Source organism: Phyllobates terribilis, unplaced genomic scaffold (assembly GCF_046119375.1).
Source record: "Phyllobates terribilis strain yellow unplaced genomic scaffold, ASM4611937v1 Scaffold_4__5_contigs__length_816908805, whole genome shotgun sequence".
NCBI lineage: Eukaryota > Metazoa > Chordata > Amphibia > Anura > Dendrobatidae > Phyllobates > Phyllobates terribilis.
In genome coordinates this window covers 652,553,142-652,579,215 of record NW_027362764.1, presented here as the reverse complement: position 1 = coordinate 652,579,215, position 26,074 = coordinate 652,553,142, and the positions used below count along the sequence as shown (strand labels likewise).

Here is a 26,074-nt window from a genome sequence, read left to right as displayed (position 1 = left end):
TGTTTTCATGACTTTGAAAATTGCACATTCACACTGAAGGCATCAAAACTATGAATTAACACATGTGGAATTATATACTTAACAAAAAAGTGTGAAACAACTGAAAATATGTCTTATATTCTAGGTTCTAAACAGTAGCCACCTTCTGCTTTGATGACTGCTTTGCACACTCTTGGCATTCCCTTGATGAGCACAAAAATGTGCCTTAATACTAATAGGCCAGTATTTACTACCTACCTGCCTGTTGTGCCTGGCACTGTTTTTCGCCAGCACGCAGCAGTTAGACTTCTGTTGGCAATTCAGCTTCCTCTGCTGATGTCCTGTCGTCAGAGCGGCGGCTTCTTTTCTGCTCCACTCTGTTGACATTGTGGGCTTACAACATCATTCTGATTGTCAGCCGCCTCCCCCAGTTAGGCAGTGAGGATCTGGTTGTCAATCATGATGACGTTGGCAGTCACGCCCTGTCAACAGAGTGGAAAAAAGCCGCCGCTCTGTGCAGGTGAACGGCGACACAACAGGCAGTAGATAGCAACTACCTGCCTGTTAGTGCTTAGGCACTTTTTTTTTTTTTTTTTTTTGTTCAAAAAGTCTCATGTCCTTTTTAACACATCCAATTGTGGAGCTTATTATTCAAGATCTATTAATTAGAAATGTACTTTATTTGAGGGGCAATCCCTTTAAATTAGGGCACAACTATAGGAGTAATAAGGAGAGCTGTCGGGCCAACACCGTAGCATTTCATAGCAATTTTTCACTTTTGTTTATTGTGAGAGAAACTCTTTAAAGAATTACAGAAAGATATGTCAAAATGTAGTTGACATTGATGACACGTTCAAGGGAGTTTACAATATATCTTACTGTATTTCTCTATTTGAATGGATTCTCTGAAAAAAACTTTTTTTTTTTTTTTTTTTTTTAATTTTTGGTGTTTATTTTTTAATATCATGATTTGTATTTAAAAAAAAAAATAGTCCTGAAATCTTGCGGTTTATACTATATCCATTGACCATTATGATTGACACAATCTTCTGTAGTGATCACTTTCAGTAGTTCTCATTTTCAGTGAGCGATGGTCACAGCTCACCTTGGCCCACTCCATGCACAATGACCTCTGCACAGAGCATACCTCCCCAGCACATGCATGCTCGCCTTGGCTAAGCTTGGTGTTCTCAGTGAAGACCTGGTAATAGGCAGCTGCCAGAGCCTTCTACTTGCTGCTGTTCTCCCTTGAGAACAAATGCTTTCACCATCTTTCCCCCTGATATCTGCCATCTGAGTAGTCAGGACTTAATACTAAGATAGTCTTCTGGTTCTTCTGAAGTTTAGTGTGCTATGTATGGCCACCATAAGTTGCTGAGGGGTTTGGCTGTTGGAATCCCTAAAGATGCGAGAATAGGGCTCTTGAGCCCTGAGAATGGAGCTTTCCAGTTTCCCGGTATTGGATGGAGCACAGGTCTGCATGTTTGATCTCCAATCTTGGTCTATGGCAGTGTTCCACAACAGATCGTCTTCTCAGGATTTTTTTCAGTATTGTGCACGTGATGGAATTATCACCCGTGCAATACTAATGAAACCCTGAAAAGCTGATCTGTTATTTGGCCTTGAGAACTGGAGTTGGAGAACCCTGTTCTATGGGATTGCTGGAGAAAGCAGGGACGGCGTTCTGATTGATGGACTGTCAGTAGGTTATTCCCTGTCCTATGGATAGGTACAAATCTGTTTTTTTGAGAAGAACTCTTTAAGACTAATGAAAATGAACTCTTTGATATGTGAAGGCAGGACAGATCTGTTGTAGCTGTGTAGACTGTTTAGAATCGCAGCCTTAGCCTCCCTGTACACTTTCATGTAATCCAGGAGTATAATATGCACCATGCAATTAAAGGGAATCTGTCAGCAGGCTCTACAATGTAATCTGACAGCAGAATGATATAGGGTTCTAGACCCCAATTTCAGTAATGTGTCACTTACTAGGCTCTGTTGCTGTTTTAATAAAAACTGTGTTTTATCAGAAGATTATCACTACAGGACTAAGTGTCTTGTGCCTCTAAGTCAACTGCTGTATAACCCCCCCCACCACTGATTGGCAGCTTTCTGTGTACACTGAATATATTGCTAATCAGCGGTGTGGGTGGGGTTACACAGGGATCAGCATTTAGAGCACTGCTAGATTTGCTGCAGAGAAAACGGGGATTGTATCAAAATGACCTCATGCAGACCAGCAAGTGACACATTGCTGGAATTGGGGTCTCTGCACCTACATCATGCTGCTCTCAGATTACATAGCAAAAACCTGGAGATAGATTCCCTTTTAAAATACAATCCGTATCTTTACGTAAAACTTAATATTCACACCCAGATGATTCAGCACTTGTCCTGCTGGTCTAGGCTCGGTATCCAGATCTTTGCTGTGGGAGCAGCTGGTCCTCTGTGCCCCTATGTGCCTGGTTTATCGGATGACTCAATGTTATGTCACTGCAGGGAAGGGAAATTGTATTGTACTATTCCTAGATTGTACAGGAATAGAAGACTATCCTTGTATATATTTATACTATTTGTTTCCCCACTTTAATGCTAGTTTAGGCATTGCTTCACCCTTTGGGCCTTTTACCAAAGCAGCATTATTAATGGATTTGTCTGGTAATATATTATCACCTTTCCACCAATCTACTCTTTTTATTCTTGCAGTACCATAGAGAATAAATTCATGCTTTGCCGCTCCATACTAATGGGGATAAAAGTGCCGCTTTTTGCTGATCAGTGTGAGTCCCAGCAATCTGACCACTGTTCATCTATAAGTTATCACAGGACAACCCCTTTAAAAGGAACTGTCAGCAGGTTCCTGCTATGTGATCTGAAGGCAGCATGACATGGTGGCTGAGACACTGATATCAGGGGTGTCACTTACTAGGCTGTGTGCTGTAGTTGCAATACTATCAGTGTTTTATCAGCAGGAGATCATCACTGCTGGAATAGCCCTCTGTGCCTCCTTGTCCAACCCCATCCCAGGCACGGATTAGCAGTTTAGTGTACACTGACAGTAAGCTGCTAAGCTTTCTGAGCACTGCTACATCTACAGCTGAGAGAACTGATTGTATCACTACTGCTGCACCAGTAAAGTAAGTGACACATCTCTGGAATTGGGGTTCTCTTTCCCTACATCATGCAGCTGAAAAAACTTGGTGACAGATTCCCTTGAAGGAAGAGGAAAAAAAAAAAAAAAAATAATATATATATATATATATATATATATATATATATATATATATATATATATATATATATATATATATATATATATATATATATATATATATATATATATATATATATATATATATATATATATATATATATATTTATATTAATATAATTTTTTTTTTTTTTGCAGCGATTTCAAAAAATGTCTCATGTAAACACCACTTTTGCGGTGTCCATACTCAATAGTGGCCATTTGTGGCTAGCTTTCTCTTTTGTAACACGGTAGTGTAGTCTTGTGTAGTTGCAAGGTGAATTATTAGTACCGCATGTAGGCAAGCCAGGTACTAGATCATTTCTGTGCAACAATCTGTATCAGAAACCTTTCGACCCTCCTTGATCTTTGTCAACTATGTTGCTGTAAGTAAAATAATGAGACGCGTCATTACGCAGCAAACAATGACTTTTTTCTATGTATATTGAGGTAATTTTTAGTATTGTATTGTTCTTTACTCAGTGTTGCTGCTTTTCTGCATTTATCAGTGATTTTTACCTGCAATACCTAATTTGCTACTATATTATGTCCTGCCTTCATTAACAACACACATCACTATCATTAACCACGATATTTACATTTCTTACAGACACTAATTATTCTGTATTTTCACCTTTTCCATTCTTCTTCCCTACACACATTACGATTATTCATTTAAGGGGGTTGTCCACTACTAGGAAAACCCCTTCTGAATCCCTAGATTTCCCCCAGTAAAATAGCACATAAGTCCACATGCCCACGTTCAGTATTTGTAAGCCAAAACCAGGAGTGGAACAATCAGATGAAATTTATAATAGAAACATGTCACCACTTCTGCATTGTTCACCTACTCATGGATTTGGCTTACAAATACTGATGTAAAATACTGAATGTGTGAACATGGCCCGATATCTCCTCTGTTGTTGACACCATTCTAGTGTTGTCAGCACTAGGTCTCTTGGGAATCACGTAAAATATGTCTAGACGCAGGGATTGCGTGACATAACAATGTCAAGTGATCCCCAGGAGAGCCAGCACTGACACCACTAAAACTGCATCGGAGGGGAGTATAGGTGTTATTTTACTAGGGGGAAACATAGGGATTCAGAAGGGTGGTCTGAGTAGTTGACAACCCTTTTAAAGAAGCACTCCTCCCATGAAAATTTTTATTCTCTTTAATATATTGCAATCATCATTTAGCACCGTGTACTTACAATTGCTAATTTTTCCCTTCTACCCAGTAAATTCTTTTCTTTTCCATTAGGTCTATGACTTCATGGGATTAAAAACTGACTATCTGAATCCTTCTAAACTCTATATGTAGAAACAGGAGGTCAATTTTCCCTGTATGAGCCACCAGTCGCTTCAAAAGTCCCTGACAGGGGGATGAGAGCAGCTGGGTCACGAATTGAAGAGGGGGATGATTTTTGCAGGGACAAGACATTTGCTATTTCTACTTAGAGCAGAGAAAAGAGAAGAATTATCTTGGTAGAAAGGGAAGATGAGCAATTGTAAGTACACAGTGCTATATAATATGATGACTGCAATATATTAAGAGAACTTTGATGGGAGGAGGAGTGCTTCTTTAAATCGCTGGATCTCATTACACAATCAAAACCATTATTTCTGAGGATCGATCTTGGTTTATATTCAGATTTTTTTTTATATATTTGGTACGTAGGAATCGCCAGTGATCTTTTTCTCTGATTTATTAGAGGCAATACACCACACTCTGCTGAGTACTTGGACACCAATTGATGGGTGCAATCCAAATACAAATATTTTCTCCCATGTAAAGCTGGAGGAGCGCCATCCGCTGGTTCGCTCAGGCAGTCAGCCGCTATGGCCTATAGTTTACGGTTAGTAAATAAAAGTTTACATTTCCTAGAACCAACCTCATAAATGATGGATGGAAGTGTAGATGTGCAGTGTATAGCGTAGTGGATGGTGGAGCCGCTTGTCAGGAAGCCTTCTCCATGTGTTACCTGTGGAGCTGCAGGTCCATCTTAGGTGATGTAATACACAGATTTGCTATGGTGATCCAGCATAAAACCTCTGCAGGGAGGACCTGCATGTTTCCTGCCTGCCGAATAAACCCTGTGCATTTGGGACTGGTTGTATCCTCACCCTAGAAGCTATACTTTACCTACGGCCATTATTACTACAGTGTAGGCCATATATTAGTGATCCAGATGAACACTAGATATACTTATCACGTATAATCCAACATGACCAGGACTGATCGCCACGTGCCCAGCATACAGTGTGTGGTATCCTTTTTCTGGGGGCACTACGCGGTTTATAAGCCCACGTTTGAGCAGGAATGGCTGCAGACCTGGCACTGCTGTATGATATAGCTTGGCCGTCCATTCATGGACGCTATAGGACACGACCTTTACTGCTCTTTCTGAGCCCTTTTTACGCAGTCTGATTTTGTTCTATATTGTTGGTGATTCATGTCCGTGAATCAAGTGCACAATCTGTCTCCTGCTACCTTCTCCCCCACAGAGCCCCCATTATTGGTATAAGGACAGTTTCCCCATAGCACTCACACCGAGGCAGTATGCTTACATCCAGGGGTTTGCACCTTACCCCCATTTGGTATTTTAGGATCAGACACTATCACATTCAACGTCAAGTAGCCCTCTAACTGGCAATATCCTCCTATATCGAGCTTACCATATTTTTCTCTAACCACTAGGCCGGTATATGCGCATCCAGATCTGGTCTTCTGTGAGGGGCTTCTCACAGAAATCACCATCTGGTGACCCGCTCTTCATAGTTGTTTTGGACTTGATGCTAATGTAACCCGCACACAACTGTAAGCCGCACATCATGGGCCTGCGAGCCACATGCAGAGCTGCAGGTTGGAGACCCCTGGTTCAATGTTTTCTTGTACTATCATGAGTCGCAAAATCCGTTTCCAAGATCCTCACATTTTACAGCTGATCACTAGTGGCCCCAACGTTGGCCCTAGCTTCCATTTCCATTGACCTGGCTAAGGTTTTCAGGTTTTCTTGTGTTTTTACCTTGCCATTTGTAAAAAAAAAAAACAAAAACAAAAACACATGGCAGAAGATTGAAACCAGGAATGGCAATTAATTTCCAAGCAGATAAATACACACATTTGACATAAAACACGTTTCGGCTAACCAATCCTTTGTTTGGAAGGGGAATGTCGAAGCTTCTCCCCTACACCCTGGGTTTCAATCCATCCTGGACAAAGGCTTGGTCAGCTGAAATGTGTTGTGTAATTATCTACTTAAAGGGGTTGTCCAGTACTTTATATTCCCCCCCCCCCCACCCCGGCCCCTAAGAATTTTTGTAATTGGCTTACGTTGCAGATAGCGCCGCTCACAGGCAGTATCACTGGCCTCTCACAGGTATCGCGTGACCTCGGCTGCAGCCAGCTCTGACATCCGCTGACGTTACGAATAGTGATGAGCGAGCACTAAAATGCTTGGGTGTTCGAAGCTCTGGTCGAGCACATTGGAATACTCGGGTGCTCGACCCGAGCAATGAGCCCAATGTAAGTCTATGGGAAACTCGAGCATTTTTCTGGTGGTTCCCCCCGGCGGTCTGCAGAAGGTCAAAAATTGCCCAAATCGATGGGAACGGTGCTCAATTAAACGTCAGGTAGGCAGACAGGCCGGGGTATATAGGAGGGTACGTGAAAAACATAGCAGGGCACTTGGAACACACTAGTGCCCTCCGATTTTCATGCACTGTCTCTTTAAAAAAGCTGGCCGGCAATTCATCAGCGGCATACACCGGTACCTGACAATTTAGAACAGAAAGAATAAAGCATTACACATAGATTAGATAGAAACATGTCAGTCACATATATAATAAGTACAGTGATAGTGTTGATTACTGTACTTGTCATTTAATGTTAAAATAAACTATTTATTAAAAAAAAAATTGGCGTGGGGTTCCCCTTAATTTTAGTCTCTAGCGGAGGTTAAGCAGACGGCTGGGGCAGATGTTTGAAGCCTGGGAAGGGGGTAATACCCACGGAGCTTCTCAGGCTACCAATATCAGCCCCCAGCTGAATACCTAGCCTTTACCAGCTATTAAAATGGGGGACCCCCCAAAAAAATGACTTTGGGTCCCCCCTATTTTAATAGCTAGCAAAGGCTAGGCAGACAGCTGGGGGCTGATATTAATAGCCCAGGAAGGGTGCCATGAATATTGGCCCCCTCCCAGGCTAGAAACACCAGCCGTCAGCCGCCCCAGAAATGGCACATCCATAGGATGCGCCAATTCTGGCACTTAGCCTCGCTCTTCCCACTGCCCTGTAGTGGTGGCAGGGGGTAATAGGGCTGGGGTTGATGTCAGCTTATAATGCCAGCTGACATCAAGCCCAGGTTAGTAATGGAGAGGCGTCTATAAGACACCCCCATTACTAACCCCATAGTCAAAGTTAAAAAAAAAAAACACAAACATCCAGAATAAAGTCCTTTAATTGAAATAAACACACAATTCTTTATTGTTCTAAATTAAACTCTACTTACCGTTACACCCATTCCAGCTGAAGCCAATGATCTCCTGCAATAAAAATAAAATAATAAACCAACATCATCCTTACCTTTCCATGGTTACCAGGACAGCTCCAGCTCTGCTACATTCACATGACAGGCTGGACCGCAGCAGAAAGCTGCCATCCAGCTTGCCATGCCACAGACACTGAGAAGCGCAGGCATGCTTGCGCTCCTCAGTGTCTGGCTGTGACTGCATAAAGATGAGCCGAGATCATGTCCAATGAACTCGGCTCACCTCATGCACGTCACTGACGGCGTGGGAGAATTCTCGCGTGCTGCGCCAGTTCTTTGGAATGCACTACCCAGGACAGTTCGATTAATTCCCAATATCCACAGTTTCAAGCGGACCCTAAAAACCCATTTCTTTAGACTGGCGTATCACCTCCACACACTATCTGTCCGTCCCAGTTTTCCCCCTATGTCAAAATTTTCTTCAATTTCAGGTTCATACCAACCATGCACCTAATAGCCTTTATCAGGACTGTACACATACTGGCTGGCGACCAGTCCATGTATTATTTATCCTATTTAGTATATCAAGTCTGCATTATACAATATATGTACTTTTTACCTTTTGTATCTCCCATTTCCTCATAGCCTGTAAGCTTGCGAGCAGGGAACTCACTCATTTTGATATACAATCAATACAGAATAAGTATTTCTCATAAGTCCCTCCTAAAATTGTAAAGTGCTGCGGAATATGTTGGCGCTATAAAAATAAAAATTATTACATGGTGCACACTGGCCGCAATAGAGAAGTCTAGGAAAGTGTATGCTGAATTTAGGAATAGGCTAGGTGGAAGCGAGCTGAAGGTATTGGGAATTGTTCACACCCCATCCATTCACCCATCACTTGTAAATATAACCTTATAGCACAGAGCCCTCTTTGCCATCACTGGTTATACTTGTCAAGAATTGGTAATGATACAATATAGATACATAACTACAAAATTTCTAATGAAATTCCTCCACTTCCACAGTTCTGACAAAAATGAGAATCAGAAGAAACTTTTTTTTTTTTCTTTTATTGTGGGATATGACTGACAGCGAGTATAGGAGGATGTACAGATATATAGCCCTTCAAAAGATTTTGATCACTTGTTTAAAAAAAAAAAAAAAAAAAAATAGTGAGACATCGGGGCAGCAGTAAAAGGTAATTGGAAATGAGAAAAAATGATTAGTCAAAATTGTGCCAAATTTATTGTGAACACAATTTTTGGCACAGAATATTATGAGACGCTAATCAAGGAGCCGTATGCCTTCTGTAGTATTAAATGACTTCTTTCAAATTAATTAGGTGGTGTGTGTTGAGACTCTTGAGTGCTATAGCCCATTTTATATTATATTGTAAATTTATCTTTACATGAATTACTTTTTTTTTTTTTATTGCTTTTGTCATGATTTTAACAATCCTTAAAAAATGCCTTTGTTTTGACTAAACTGCAATATTTGCAACCAAAATTGCAACTACATATTTAAAATTGTTTGCAGTGATAAATACTGCTATGGAAAATATTGAGCTTTTATGCACATTTCAACTTTAAAAGCTGACATGTGCACTCACATCCACAGCATAACATTGATACGCTGATGTGTTGTAAAATGCAGCAGATTTCCTGCAAGCTAATCCACAGTGTTAACACTAAGTGACAACATACCCCTGTGAATACATATTGTAAAGCTTTTCATCATGGATATCACCTGTTTGTACTGCAGAGCATTAAAATCTTTAGTGAAATCTATGTAAAAACTTGATGTAGCTGATGAGGATTGTATTCTCATATTCTCACTAATTGTGTCCTGTGTGACTGCACCCTTTACATTTATACGTCAAATTTTTGCTACAAGTTTTGGAAATCATGCAAAAAAAAAAAAAAAAAAAAATGCAATTTGAGTGTGATGTTTGGGTAAACCCCTAATGGTATTTGCACACAATGTCTTTTTCAGTTGGGTCTGCTCCGAATTACCCCTCCAAAAAAGCACTTAAGAAATGCAGAGACTGAGCAAATGCACTGCAGTGTCATAACTTGGTTTGGCCGAGTAAGAAAAAATGTTAACTTCATCATAGTGTATAAGGCCACGTTCACACGCTCAGTATTTTACATCAGTATTTGTAAAGGAGGCACTATTAGGCTAATCACTAACAGTGGCAGCGAATTTGTGGACAGGGAAGCACTAGATGTCCATAAAGTGGGTAACTATTCATTGAAGTATAAATTTGCGCTAGCTGTAGTGAGAAAGGAATCGGGAGAAGGTGGTTTTTTTTGTATATAGATAAAAACTTTTATTGAATGAGACAAGTCTTTGGATGTCATCCGTTACATTTTTTTCAAAGGTGTTTAAGGCCTCTGAATATTCTTTGAGGGGGTAAAAATTGGATTTATTTTTTAAAAAGGTATGCATAAATTTAGGTTGATCTGTCGGATCTAATGTTTTTGTTTTTGTTTTGCCTTCTTTTTTAAGGCCAATTGTCACATGAATTTTTTGATACCTATATATGCTTGAAATTTGTCCAGCTTTGTCGAAGGAGCATATTTAAGGCCTTTGTTTAATATGGCATTCTCATTATTTGTTTGTGTCGGTGTAACGGGTCCGGGAGGCGGAACCTCTGAGCTACTATACAAGGGGGCGGCCCTTGTAAGGGAGCGGGTGGCAGTCTCTGGATGAACGGACAGGGAGATACGGCAAGTGAGCAGGGCAGTCTCTGGGTGAACGGACAGGGAGATACGGCAAGTGATCAGGGCAGTCTCTGGGTAAGGGGTAGGTACGACCTGTGATGGCAGAGCCTCCGGGTAGGCTAGCAGGCAGATGGTAGATGGGTGCTCCCAGGTGAGCAAGCGAGAGTCTCTGGAATAGCAGGTGGTCACGGCACGTGACGGCGGAGCCTCAGGGCTGGCAGGCAGGCAGGTAACGGAGAAGCGCTCCCAGGTGAGCGGGCAAGAGTCTCTGGAATAGCTGGTGGTCACCGCACGTGACAACGGGACCTCCGGGCTGGCAAGCAGGCAGGTAACGGAGATGCGCTCCCAGGTGAGCGGGCAAGAGTCTCTGAGATAGCTGGTGGTCACAGCACGTGACAACGGAGCCTCCGGGCTGGCAAGCAGGCAGATAACGGAGAAGCGCTCCCAGGTGAGCGGGCAAGCTGGTCCATAGACAGACTGACCGGAGTAGTAAGGCAGACCGTCGGACCTCAGGCAAGCAGGCAGGTAGCTGACATGCGCTCCCAGGTGAGCGGGCAGGCTGGTCCTTAGACAGACTGACAGGAGAAGTAAGGCAGACCGTCGGACCTCAGACTGGCAGACAGGTAACAAGTATTCAGGCAGGAATCAGGCAGGTAACTGGCAGGTACTGGCAGGTAACTAGCAGGAAACTGGCAGGTAACTGGCAACGGGACCTGAGGGCTGAAGCACAGGTGAGACACAGGTGCAAACAACATTGCTCGGGCACCTCCATTTTGGAGGAGGTGCCTTTTATATGATGAAGTCCTCCGGCCATTGGCCGGGGACTCTTTAGGGCGGCGCGCGCGGCCCCTTTAAGAGGAGGGGAGCGCGCGCGCGCCCTAAGCACAGGGGCCGGGAAGGAGCGCGCGCCGAGAGCAGAGCAGGAGGAGGACGCCGGGCAGGAGCGCGCGCTGACAGCAGAGCGGGGAGAGGACGCCGGGCACGGAGCAGAGCGGTGAGGGGAGCAGCGTCCCTGCCTAGCAGAGGGCAGGGACGCCAGCGCTACAGTACCCCCCCCCTTTAGGCCCCCCCTTTTTTAGGCCAGACAGAAATTTAGCTAGGATGAGAGGGGCATGGATGTTCTCCCGGGGCTCCCACGTTCTCTCCTCAGGACCAAACCCCCTCCAATCTACCAGAAAAAAGGTCTTTCCTCTTACCCTTTTGCTGGCAAGAATGTTCTCTACCTCAAACTTGTCCTCAGCAGAAACCAGAGCAGGAGGCGTACCTGTAGACTTAGAAAAAGAGTTAAGTACCACAGGTTTGAGGAGAGATACATGGAAGGAGTTAGGGATCCGTAAGTTGGCCGGGAGTTTCAATTTATAGGCTACCGGGTTGATCTGACCGATGACCACCAGTGGGCCGATGAACCGAGACCCTAACTTATAGGAAGGGATCTTGAGTCGGACATATTTGGACGAGAGCCAGACTTTATCCCCAGGACGGAATTGAGGAGGGTCCATCGCTAAATGCTGCCAGGGGGCAGCAGGTACTGGCAGAGGAAGAAGGCGGCCGGCCGACAGGTGTCTCGGGACTTTGTTGCGGGCGCAGGACACACAGGCAGAAACAAAGTCCATAACATCCTTGTGCAGGTTAGGCCACCAGTAGTGTCGGGTAATAAGCTGGAGGGTCTTTTTCCGACCGGCGTGGTCAGCTAGTTTAGACGAATGACCCCAGTGTAGGATTCTCTCCCGATCAGGTACCGATACGAACGTCTTACCAGGAGGGAGACAATTTAGACTCACGGGAGCCACCTGCATTACTCTGGCGGGATCGATGGGGCAGTCACATGGTCTATGAGGTGGTGATGTCTCTGCCTCCTCCTTAACAAAGACATCAGCACTAGACCAATAAGGAATCGGAAGTCCAGGTAGATTAGCTGGGATAGGAGAGGGACGGACGGAATGGACGGGAACCAGGCAGGTTTTATGACAGGCCTGTCCCCAGTGAAGGACCTCTCCGGTTTGCCAGTCAAGCACGGGTGCATGTCTCTGGAGCCAAGGCAGACCTAGCAAGAGGGCGTGAGGGAGACCAGGCAGAACGTGAAAGGAGATACTCTCTGAATGCAGCATTCCCACCTGCAGAGTAATGGATTCGGTGATGAATTGGATGGGGCGAGGTAAGAGGCCCCCATCCACGGCAACAACAGACAAGGGTACAGCCAGAGGTTTGGTGGGGATGCGGAATTTCTCCACCAGGGACTGTGAAATAAGATTTCCGGCTGCTCCAGAGTCAAGTTGGGCTAGTTCGGAATAACGATTCTCCCCGCAGATGATTGAGACTGACAACAGCAGGGATGGAGAGGATTTATTTTTGTCTAGATCGACCCCTCTGAGTGAACCTAGATACAGGCGTTCTCCCGACCTCTCCGGGCAGGCACGGATCAGATGCTCCTTACTGCCACAGTAGAAGCAGCTCCCCTCGGCACGGCGGAAATCCTGACGGGATTTGACCATCTTGGTCTGGTCGACCTGCATAGGCTCAGGAGAGTGTACCTGGGGAGAAACGGAAGGAATGACGGGTTCCTGGAAAGTAGGAGCTAGACGTGGAATCCTTCTCTCACGGGTGACCTCTTTGGCACGCTCCTGGAACCGTAGGTCAATCCGGGTGGCAAGGGTTATTAGATCATCGAGAGTGGTAGGAATGTCCCGACCAGCAAGTTCATCTTTAATACGGCCGGACAGACCCTCCCAGAAGACGGATACCAGGGCTTCGTTATCCCAGGCCAGCTCCGAGGCAAGGGTACGGAACCGTATGGCATATTGGCCCACGGTGAGGCTTCCCTGACGGAGGCGAAGCAGAGAAGATGCGGATGAGGTCCTCCGTCCGGGTTCGTCGAAGGCTTTCCGGAAAGCCATGAGAAAGGCAGGCAAGTCGGACACCAGGGGATCTCCTCTCTCCCATAGAGGATTTAGCCAGGCCAGGGCCTCCCCGGTGAGATGGGACATGATAAAGGCAATTTTGGCTCGGTCGGAGTTAAACTGGTGGGATAATAGTTCAAAATGCAGGGTGCACTGATTTATGAAGCCCCGAGCCAGGACGGAGTCGCCTCCGAAGCGAGGAGGTGCAGAGAGCCGGGGTCCGGAAAAGGATACCATGGTACTGGCGGAGGTTGTTGGTGGATCAGACAGAGTGTTCAGGCGAGTATTAACATTCCGCAGGTGACCCAGGATGGTCTACTGTTGGGACCTCTGACGGGACAGTTCAAGACAGAGGTCCGAGAGCGAGGGAGCTTGGGTGCCACCGGGTTCCATGGCCCGAGCAAACTGTAACGGGTCCGGGAGGCGGAACCTCTGAGCTACTATACAAGGGGGCGGCCCTTGTAAGGGAGCGGGTGGCAGTCTCTGGATGAACGGACAGGGAGATACGGCAAGTGAGCAGGGCAGTCTCTGGGTGAACGGACAGGGAGATACGGCAAGTGATCAGGGCAGTCTCTGGGTAAGGGGTAGGTACGACCTGTGATGGCAGAGCCTCCGGGTAGGCTAGCAGGCAGATGGTAGATGGGTGCTCCCAGGTGAGCAAGCGAGAGTCTCTGGAATAGCAGGTGGTCACGGCACGTGACGGCGGAGCCTCAGGGCTGGCAGGCAGGCAGGTAACTGAGAAGCGCTCCCAGGTGAGCGGGCAAGAGTCTCTGGAATAGCTGGTGGTCACCGCACGTGACAACGGGACCTCCGGGCTGGCAAGCAGGCAGGTAACGGAGATGCGCTCCCAGGTGAGCGGGCAAGAGTCTCTGAGATAGCTGGTGGTCACAGCACGTGACAACGGAGCCTCCGGGCTGGCAAGCAGGCAGATAACGGAGAAGCGCTCCCAGGTGAGCGGGCAAGCTGGTCCATAGACAGACTGACCGGAGTAGTAAGGCAGACCGTCGGACCTCAGGCAAGCAGGCAGGTAGCTGACATGCGCTCCCAGGTGAGCGGGCAGGCTGGTCCTTAGACAGACTGACAGGAGAAGTAAGGCAGACCGTCGGACCTCAGACTGGCAGACAGGTAACAAGTATTCAGGCAGGAATCAGGCAGGTAACTGGCAGGTACTGGCAGGTAACTAGCAGGTAACTGGCAGGTAACTGGCAACGGGACCTGAGGGCTGAAGCACAGGTGAGACACAGGTGCAAACAACATTGCTCGGGCACCTCCATTTTGGAGGAGGTGCCTTTTATATGATGAAGTCCTCCGGCCATTGGCCGGGGACTCTTTAGGGCGGCGCGCGCGGCCCCTTTAAGAGGAGGGGAGCGCGCGCGCGCGCGCCCTAAGCACAGGGGCCGGGAAGGAGCGCGCGCCGAGAGCAGAGCAGGAGGAGGACGCCGGGCAGGAGCGCGCGCTGACAGCAGAGCGGGGAGAGGACGCCGGGCACGGAGCAGAGCGGTGAGGGGAGCAGCGTCCCTGCCTAGCAGAGGGCAGGGACGCCAGCGCTACAGTCGGCTTAGATTAAAGATAGATTTTCGACTAATTATTTCTTTTGGTTTGTTCTTTTTCTTTTGGGCCAAAAAAGAAGGCAAAACAAAAACATTAGATCCGACAGATCAACCCAAATTTACGCATATCTTTTTAAAAAATAAATCCAATTTTCACCCCCTCCAAGAATATTCAGAGGCCTTAAACACCTTTGAAAAAAAATGTAACGGATGACATCCAAAGACTTAACAAAAAATGCCGAAATTCAAGAATAGCCTTACCAAATCCGAAATCATCGCTCTGAAACAATTACAAATAAACAAAGATATTGTGATTGGGCCAGCAGATAAAGGGGTGGCATAGTTATCCATGATCAGTATACCATAAAGAATCACTAAGACTCTTGAGCGATTCCAGAACTTACCAGATCATCCCTTCCGATCCAACAAACACCTACCAGGAAGAACTACGAGCCCTAACTAAAAAAGGACTTCAGGAAGGATACCTTAATAAAAATGAAGGAGTACGTTAATATCCGATATCCTAGACTAGCTGCCTTCTACCATCTGCCCAAAATACATAAGGATCAAAAAACCCCCAGAGAGACCAATCATCTCCGGTATCCAATGTCTGACAGCAAACCTCTCAAGGCTGGTTGACCATCACTTACAGGATCTAGTCCCAACCCTACCTTCTCACTTGAAGGACAGCAAACACGCTATCCAGGTACTAAATAATATTCCGTGGAAAAACCACTATATTCTGGGCACCGTGGATATAACATCCTTATACACGAACATCCAACATACTAACAGCTGTGAAGCCTCTCTCCATTACCTCAATCAAAAAATGCCCCCAGAACAAAGCAAGTTCATTACAGACTGTATGCTATTCATACTTACACATAACTATTTTGTCTATGAGGGGGACTACTACTCCCAGCAGTGGGGCACCGCCATGGGGACCAGGTTTGCACCCAGCTATGCAAATCTCTATGTGGGTAGGTGGGAATCTTTAGCCATCCATCCCGGAGGCCATCCACACCCGAACCTGGTCCTATTGCGGAGATTCATAGATGATATTCTATTCATCTGGTCAGGTGACCAATCTTCACTAAACTTTTTCCTACAGAAAATAAACAAGAATGATTTTTTCCTAGATTTTACATCCACTACCAGCACCACAACAGTAAACTTTCTAGACCTCAACATTTACATTGAGGACAATTGTATTCGGACCCGCACCTACCATAAACCGACTGACGCAAATGGCTACATCCCAATGGACAGTTGCCACCTCCCAAACTGGCTACTCAATGTTCCCCGCAGTCAATATTTGCGACTGCACAGAAACTGCTCAAAACACCAAGACTTTAAAACGGAAGCAGAACAACTTACAAATTCCTGGAAAAGGGATATAATGCACAGTTCCTCAATAACACAAAAGAAAAAATAGCTATAATACCACGACAAAACCTCCTAAGTGAGGCCAGTACAAACAAACTGGAACAAGGCAATTTTAATTATAATATAAATATTCCCATCATTACACCATACTTTGCTAATACCCACCTCTTTAGAAAAATCGTAGAAAGACACTGGCACACATTAAAAGATGAGGTAATTGGGGATCAGATGCCGAATAGACCTAAATTTATATTTAGGAAGGCACGTAACCTAGGGTCAATTATAGCACCCATCGTGAAAAACAATACAGCCACAAAAGAACCACATACCCCATTCCAACAAAAGATAATAGTTTTTTTTCCCATGTAAAAAATGCAAGATGTGTAAAACATTAAAAACACAAACAAAATATAGTCAGCCACCAAAAGGAGTCATACCCCATCACAGATTTCATAACCTGTACTACCACAGGGGTCATTTATGGGTTATGTCCATGCGAGAAAATGTTTGTAGGTAGAACAAAACGACCTATGAATACTAGGATTAACGAACACCTACGAAATATTAAGAACAAATACACAGGTCACCCCCTCTCTAAGCACTTTATGGAGAAGCACAATGGATCCACCCAAGGGATCCAAGTGGTAGGCATACAGATAGTCCATAGACACTGGAGACTAGGTGATTTTATTAAAAGCATGTCAAAAAAAGAGTGAGTGGATCTTCAAACTAAATACTCTAAAACCACGGGGACTGAACAGCGAAATAGTTATTGGCCTTTAATGACTGACAGGCGGACTGCAAGTACCATACCACCTTAAGGTATATAAGGACACAATGTAACTGGGTTAGACTATCCCTGATGAAGACAGCCGCTGCTGTCGAAACGTGTTGGATTTGTCCCTAACCCAGTGGAGGAGGCGCTCATAGGCCTCCGTACCCAGTGCACCTTGTGCACCACGTGACACTGCGTCACGTTGCTCCTCTCGCTCGCTTTCTGCGGGAAGCACGTCCTCTCTCTCGCTCTCTCTCTCGCGCGCTCGCTCTCTCTGGCTCTCAGCACATCCTGACGCAACCCCTGGACGTCGGACTGTGAGTATAATCGGGCCGCGGCCCCTACAGGAGCACGCTGAACTCCCTCAATGTGAGTAGACTCTATACATTTTACCATCATCCTCAGACTTTGCAGTGAGACACTGCAACCTGACCTTGCAGCCTGAGCCTCCTGCTGCACCCACCTCACCAAGAAGGTGACCTACTTTGCTTTTTACCCACCTGAATCCCCAATAGACCCCCTTACCAGGACACGTCCATCTACAGTGTAAGTAGTACTGAACTGCGGACCACCCCTAATAAATACCGCAGCCCTTACTCCCACTCACAACAATATACCTTCCCAATAGGACGTTGGCCGTATCCCTGACTCTGCCATAGACAGTGCAGCCAGAGCCTCCTGCTGCACCTATCTGACGGGGACAACCATCAGAATCGCAATATCCCCTCGAACCTACAATAGGCTCGTTACACCCTTAGCAGGACACGTCCACCACAAGGGTGAGTAACTTGTAACACCGGACTACTATCGGATAAGTACCATAGACACCACCTCTACTTACTCCCTTACACTTATCTCTATAGGACATTGGCCGCATTTTGACCTTGCCAAACTACCTACGGAGCCATACCACCGCACTACTATTGGGCATTCTCAGGATACCTATTATAGCCCACTAAGCAGGTAATTTATCGCTTTTTTCTTTTCAAATTAACATAGTGCAAAGCCACTTGAGTAATACTCCTACTGTCTCCCCTAGACAGCTCTATAAGAAGCTAATCCATAAGGAAAACAGCCCAAGCAGGACACCCGCACGGCCAGCCTCTGGCAGCCTGCCAATCTAATAGAAGGTACAACAAAAATTGGTCATTAATTGGTTACTAAAAACCACTACCCACGGTTCTAATTATTTGTCCTCTACCCTAGGTACCATTGCCCTCTATCCCAGGCACAATTACAGTACATCGTCCATAAAGCATCCTACCTGCGGCCAGGACTACACCCACCGACCACAGTAGGTAATCTAGAGATAACCAAAACAACCCCAATATATTCTTTATATATCAAACCTAACACCTATTATCTCTCCTACTAGGTTTACGTGCCTCTACCTCTCAGCCCTGAATTTCACCGTTCTACCACAAGAACCTGAGGAGCATGTGCTTTATCTCTTAACTATCTATTTATTTATTTAAATTACTTATTTAATTAATTAATTATACATTGTCTATTGATTTAGGCCCTCCCCCCTTTGATATCATTGTGTATCACTGTGTTTTTTAAGGTGCTTTTTAACGAATACTTTTAAATTCTACTTGTCTCATTCAATAAAAGTTTTTATCTATATACAAAAAAAACACCTTCTCCCGATTGCTTTTTCACTACCGCTAGCGCGAATTTATACTTCAGCGAATAGTATTTGTAAATGGGTGACAAATACAGAAGTGGTGACCTGTTTTTATTAAACTTTTCGCTCCAGGTTTTGGCTTAAAAATACTGAACATGTGAACGTGGCTGGCTGTTAGGCTATGTTCACACATCATGTTTTTTTTTATATTTTTTTTTTTTTTTAGGTAAAATTTCAGCTGCTTTTAGCAGTACCAGCAATGTTTGAGATTCCAGAATTCTTAGTTCACACATCTTTTTTTTTTTTTTTTTTTTTTTTTTCAGGATTTTGTGCCTTTGCTGGTTTGCATGTCACTTCTTTCAGCGTGTTTTCACCCATTGGATGTAATGTGTAGTGAAAAAACACCTAGTGTGAACATAGCTATCCGGTTTTGCTGCTTTTTTTAGTGAAAATAAGAAAGTACAACAGTATGTGAAACTCATTTATTTTTGTGATTTTTACCATCTTGTCTTGGTCACGGAGAAGGTAGTTTAAATTAGTACAGTGTAATTAAATTAGTGATGTGTACAATGTAAACATTGGCTGAACAAGGTGTGAGATTGAACAATACCTGTGGCCCACAAAGGTGTGGAATTGAACAATGCCCTGAGTAACTGAATGTCAGACCCCATAGTGTGTAAATAAATAGTGTCATACAAACTGAATGCACTGCCAGTGTCTTAAGGCCCCGTCACAAATAACGAGATCGCTAGCGAGATCGTTATTACGTCACGGTTTTGGGATCGCTGGAGAGTCTTTTCGTGATCGCTGGGGAGCTGTCAAACATTCCCAACGATTTCGGCCGCCCCAGCGATCCAACTAACGATCTCGGCGGTCGTTGGGACGCTTTCACACAGCAGCTATTTTAACGATCCACACCTTGATGGGGACTGTACTGTGTCACAAAGGCGTGCATAAAATTACTTTTCCTCGCCCCCTCATCTCCGATTAGCGGCTGTGACTCTGTATCCATTCATCTGGGCTTTGTTCCTGACAAGCGCTCTGGTTTGTGGATTGTAGTAGTGTTCTTCGGCTGTGACTCCACATATCAACAGCCCGGAGAATTCTGCTAGGATCTGCAATCCAGCATGAGGTCAGAAACAAAGGATGGAATCGCTATTCTGTTGCCTTCTTAATGCACGGCGGAAAATGAGAACGCTGTAGCGACCACCAATCGGGGACGAGGGGCGCGGAAAAGTCCAATTTATGCACGCCTACCTGTCTCAGCTCTGAATCGCTAACGAGGTCGTTGATAAGGTGTCAAATACAGCGATGCACACTGCCCAGCGGGAGCGCAACGACCCAGGAATGGTCCAGAAACTTTGTAACGATCAGCGATCTCACAGCAGGGGCCTGATCGTTGCTACCTGTCAGACATAACGAGATCGCTAGCGAGATCGCTATTGCGTCACAAAAACCGTGACGTATCAACGATCTCGCTAGCGATCTCGTTATGTGTGACGGGGTCTTTAGGTAAACTATTCCTGAACAATTCTCCTCCCCCACTGTACACTTGAAATTCTGGTTAACATGGTTTCACATATGTCCTGCCTTGGTGACCTGTGTTCATGTTTCAATGCTGATCTTTGGCTATGTTCACACATCATGTTTTTTTTCAGTTTATTTATTTATTTTTTGTGCCTAAACCAGTGAGTTTTTTTTTTTTTTTTTTTTACTGAACTTTATGTAACTTCATAACAGAGACAAAAGGACAGTGGAAAAAAAATGCACCAAAAAAGAAAAAATACAAAAAAAAACAAAACAAGAAAGCAACAACAAAAATCCTGAACAACCTCCTGGCAAGAGATCAGGTTTTGCTGCAGAAAATGAAGGCTGAAAAAAATGTGTGAACATAGACTTAGTGTTTGTAATCATTGACTTGGGTGTGATAATGTGACCACTGCTGTCTGAGAAGTTTGCATGGTTTTTGAGCAAGACTAAAGAAAATCCAAAGTATTGACCCTTTCTATATATATATATATATATATATATATTCGTCTTATCCCGTCTTTCTGTCTGTCTGTCTGTCCAGGAAATCCCGCGTCGCTGATTGGTCCGGCCGCAGCCGTTAGCGGCTCATCTGCTGGACGGAGGTCAGCGGCGTTGCAGCAGGGAGATGACCGGCGCTAGCCGCTCATCTACCCGCTGCTGGCAGCACAAGTACCCCGACAGGCAGTGCCGCTCACCTCCATGCGGCTAACGTCAGGAGATCAGCGGCTTGGCCCGCGGATCTCCTGACGGCAAGTGTGAACGGACGACCGGGGAGCGGCGCTGCCGGTCAGGATACTTCTGCTGCGAGCAGCCACTCATCACCCGGCTTCTCACAGCGGAAGTAGCCGCACAGGCAGCGCCGCTCCCTAGTCCTCACTAATACAATTCGCTGATTGGTCGCGGCCTCCTGCCGCGACCAATCAGTGATCTTGGCGCCAAATTTAAACACCGCTCTGCTGATTGGTCGCGGCCGCCGGCCGACCTCGACCAATCAGCATTATTGGCGCCAAATTTAAACACAGTTTTGCTGATTGGTCGCGACTAATCAGCGATTTTAGCGCCAAATTTAAACAAGCTCTCCGGTCCTCACTAATTTGGCGCCAAAAATCGCTGATTGGTCGCGGCCGCCACCCGCGACCAATCACCGATATTGCCGCCAAATTTAAACACCGTTTTGCTGATTGGTCGCGGCCGGCAACCGCGACCAATCAGCGATTTTTGGCGCCAAATTTAAACAACGCTCTGCTGATTGCGCCTGGTCGGCCGCATACATATTCTAGAATACCCGATGCGTTCGAATCGGGCCACCATCTAGTATACATATAGATGTGTATCTTGTGGTTTATTTATATGTTTGTATTATAAGCTGTAGAGGACATAAGGGAATAAAGGTGCCATGTCTCTTACATTATACAGAATGACCTGTGACTTGTACCGTATTTAACCACATATTTTTTATTTTTTTTTGTTACAGAGCTAGAGAATGGCACACATTTCGGCACCATCATCTGCACCCATGTGTGACTCTTCTTTTTCTTCTGTGCTCCCCGCTCCTGCTACAAGTCCCAGTCAGTTGAGCGTGCAAAGCTCCCTGAATGGATCTGCTACAGAAATAACCACAGACAGCCCCACCGAAAGTCTTGTGGATTCGTCATCCTCTGTTAGCTCGCCAGGAGTAGCCACTGAAGAAGGGCAAGCCAAATTCTTGGAAGGTACAACGTGACATATATTCATTGCTTATGTGACCTCAGCGGTGTATTAAGAACCTATTCATGTTTTAGGCCTCCTGTAAAATATAGAAATAATCAGTAGTATACTGTAAAAAATTTTGTAAAATATCTTATTAGACAAAAATGCCTTTCCACTTTACAGCCTCATACACTAATCTCTAATTATTTTGTTGTTGAGACTTCTGCCTGAAAATTCAGGTGATGTGCTGAAACCCGTCAAAGTTTATGGAAAAAGTGAGGGGGAGATGGCGCTTGAGGAAGACCTAGGCAGATAGATGCACCCTTTAGTGATTGCTGGACCACAATCCAGAGCTGCATGTACAGCTACACAGCTTAGTACTTCTGTACATTTCTTCCATGCCTCTAATGCAGGTGCACTACAGTGAGATGGGGGCGCTGGATCAGAAGAGCTGAGATCAGAGAAAACTGACAGAAATTGAGATTACAGATGGAAAAGCTGCTAAGCATGCAGGATACGTCATACTGTATATTGACCAGAAATTCTGCTATTCCTTACCTATATACAAAACTGCTCTGGAAAGTTTCTTAAAATGATTATTAATTTTTAGAAGTAACTTAGTGTGCATTTAATTAAAAAAAGCCAATGTCTTTAACTAAGTGGTGGATAAAAAAATGTACTCAAGGGAGCAATAGAAATAAAATATGAGCAAAAACGGGCCACTTTTGACCTTTTCACAGAGATTCTTTTTAAATTTAAAAAAAAAAAAGTCACATGGTATACATATTTATGCATTTCCCATTTAAATCAATATAAGCAATATAATGGTCTTTGCTGGCCCATTTTAACTTGTATGGGATGTTGAATGTGGCTTCAACAGGTTTTGCCATTTGTCCCTACGTGTGATTTGCTGCGTATTCAGCCAATCTGCATGGGCACTTTACTGGTAAAACACCTGTATTAGTGAAGCCCATGTGCTGATTGGTTGACTAGTAGCGCCTTTCTCCAGTGTGTGGCGGTGCTGCATGTCCTTTGCTTCTTTAGACATCAGTTGAGAATTACTTCATTGTTTTCTTTAATACATTGTGTGCTATGCAGTAATCTGATGAATCTCCACATATAAAGTGATTTGCTGTTTCCAACTTTTAATGTAAGCGCGTGTTTTACTTTATCTAGTCATCGGCTTAAAAAAAAAAAAAATATTAAGGGAGTCTGTCAGCACAGAATGACTGTTCAAACCAAGCCAAGGTGCTCAGAGCTTCATGGCGGGATCAATCTTCTATATGCACCTGCCCACCTGCTTTTTTTTTTTTCCCCTCCCATCAGTTTTGTAACTTGAAGGGCCACTATACATATTGGATGCAGCCATGACGGGCCAGTTGCCACATAATTGTGTGGCACTTGGCAGTCATGACGGCAGAGATTCAGGCTCAGGCAGCGGTCTGTGGCCATACAGCAAACTTCCCGAAGTGGCTGCTGCCGACTTCCTTTACAAGAGATTTGCTGGCTCTGTTGGGATTTGGGGAGTTGTTCCCTATACAGTACTGACCAAAAGTTTGGACACACCTTCTCATTTAAAGATTTTTCTGTGTTTTCATGACTATGAAAATTGTACATTCACACTGAAGGCATCAAAACTATGAATTAACACATGTGGAATAATATACTTAACAAAAAAGTGTGAAACAACTGAAAATATGTCTTATATTCTAGGTTCTTCAAAGTAGCCACCTTTTGCTTTGATGACTGCTTTGCACACTCTTGGCATTCTCTTGATGAGCTTCAAGAGGTAGTCACCGGAAATGGTTTTCACTTCACAGGTGTGCCCTGTCAGGTTTAATAAGTGGGATTTCTTGCCTTATAAATGGGTTTGGGACCATCAGTTGTGTTGTGCAGAAGTCTGATGGATACACAGCTGATAGTCCTACTGAATAGACTTAGCTGCTTTTTTCTTGCCATAATACAAATTCTAAGTAAAGAAAAACGAGTGGCCATCATTACTTTAAGAAATGAAGGTCAGTCAGTGCGAAAAATTGGGCAAACTTTGAAAGTGTCCCCAAGTGCAGTTGCAAAAACCATCAAGCGCTACAAAGAAACTGGCTCACATGAGGACCGCCCCAGGAAAGGAAGCCCAAGAGTCACCTCTGCTTCTGAGGATAAGTTTATCTGAGTCACCAGCCTCAGAAATCGCAGGTTAACAGCAGCTCAGATTAGAGACCAGGTCAATGCCACACAGAGTTCTAGCAGCTGACACATCTCTTCAACAACTATTAAGAGAAGACTTTGTGCAGCAGGCCTTCATGGTAAAATAGCTGCTAGGAAACCACTGCTAAGGACAGGCAACAAGCAGAAGAGACTTTTTTGGGCTAAAGAACACAAGGAATGGACATTAGACCAGTGGAAATCTGTGCTTTGGTCTGAGGAGTCCAAATTTGAGATCTACTCTACATGCCTGGTTCCCACCGTGAAGCATGGAGGAGGAGGTGTGATGGTGTGGGGGTGCTTTGCTGGTGACACTGTTGGGGATTTATTCAAAATTGAAGGCATACTGAACCAGCATGGTTACCACAGCATCTTGCAGTGGCATGCTATTCCATCCGGTTTGCGTTTAGTTGGACCATCATTTATTTTTCAACAGGACAGTGACCTCAAACACACCTCCAGGCTGTGTAAGGGCTATTTGACCAAGGAGAGTGATAGGGTGCTACGCCAGATGACCTGGCCTCCACAGTCACCAGACCTGAACCCAATCGAGATGGTTTGGGGTAAGCTGGACCGCAGAGTGAAGGCAAAAGGGCCAACAAGTGCTAAGCATCTCTGGGAGCTCCTTCAAGATTGTTGGAAGACCATTTCCAGTGACTACCTCTTGAAGCTCATCAAGAGAATGCCAAGAGTGTGCAAAGCAGTCATCAAAGCAAAAGGTGGCTACTTTGAAGAACCTAGAATATAAGACATATTTTCAGTTGTTTCACACTTTTTTATTAAGTATATAATTCCACATGTGTTAATTCATAGTTTTGATGCCTTCAGTGTGAATGTACAATTTTCATAGTCATGAAAATACAGAAAAATCTTTAAATGAGGTGTGTCCAAACTTTTGGTCTGTACTGTACGTGCAGATACCCTAGGAAATCTAAGAGCGTAGAAAGTTATTGGCTGTTTTAGGAAGGCTTTCATAACTTTTGTCATCAAATTCGAATTCTGATTATGTAGTGATAATGGTTCAGTCCTAGCAAATATCAGTCCCCTGCGGCTGCTCCTGTGCAGCAAATGGAGAGTGGAGAGAACCTCCTGCTTGACCACCTCTACTTCTTGACCCATGTCTGAACTGGTGGAAGTTTCAGCTGCCCAGTAGACTTATATTTTTTTTAGTCCACGTGTATAGAAATTATTTAATTAGCTAATTAATATGCTTTTATATTATTTCACTCGACTTAATGTCACACTTCCCAATATCCACATGTCTGTCTGTATTGAAGTGATCAAAATGACTCCTGTTTGACAATATCTCACCATAACTAAATTATTTGTCTCCATTCAGTGCCTCTCCATGAAAACATGACAAACCCCAAAGAGAAAACGCCAATGTGTTTGGTGAATGAGTTAGCCCGCTTTAATAGGATTCAGCCACAATATAAACTTCTAGATGAAAGAGGACCAGCGCATTGCAAGGTAGTGACTTCATCTGCTGAAATTCCTGAAAACTAAATTAAAGAGTTCTTATTACCATGCTCGCCTTTTTGTTATTTAATAAAATGGTGGACACTGCCAGAAAAGTGATTTTTCTAAATATAATTAACTGTCTAAAAGTATTCAGAAGTAACCCAAGGGCCCACCTTTCTAGCAAGTCGGGCTGAAGTTCCAGGTTGATGGATCCCAGCATGCAGAACAGGATCCCACAGCCTTCAGCAGTCGCTCTCGCAGTGAAAGTGTGAGATCTCGCTCCTTCCTAACATTGCGCTGCTGCAGTTCTCTAACTGTTTAGAATTAGATGGAGAAACACTGGTAAATGCAGAGAGTGAGATCTCGTGAAAACATACGAGATCTCGCAATTTCATTGCCTGAGCGGCTGTGGAGAGTGGGATCTTGCTCTCCATGCCAGGATCCCACAACCTGGAATTTCAGGCCCAACTTTTGCCAGGGATTAAGGTTACTTCTGCACATTTTTAACA

General features: G+C 44.6%; 1 protein-coding gene across 4 annotated transcripts in view; it reads left to right on the top strand.

Annotated features, from left to right (window-relative positions):
- Positions 1-26,074, top strand: part of STAU2 (staufen double-stranded RNA binding protein 2) — a 379,482-nt gene that overhangs the window by 36,126 nt on the left and 317,282 nt on the right. For all 4 annotated transcript variants that reach the window (XM_073679451.1, XM_073679449.1, XM_073679450.1 and 1 more), the window contains exons 2-3: positions 21,688-21,925; positions 25,444-25,574. In XM_073679451.1, the coding sequence (XP_073535552.1) occupies positions 21,697-21,925; positions 25,444-25,574 (360 nt within the window). In that variant the 5' untranslated portion in view covers positions 21,688-21,696. The remainder of the gene's footprint in view (positions 1-21,687; positions 21,926-25,443; positions 25,575-26,074) is intronic.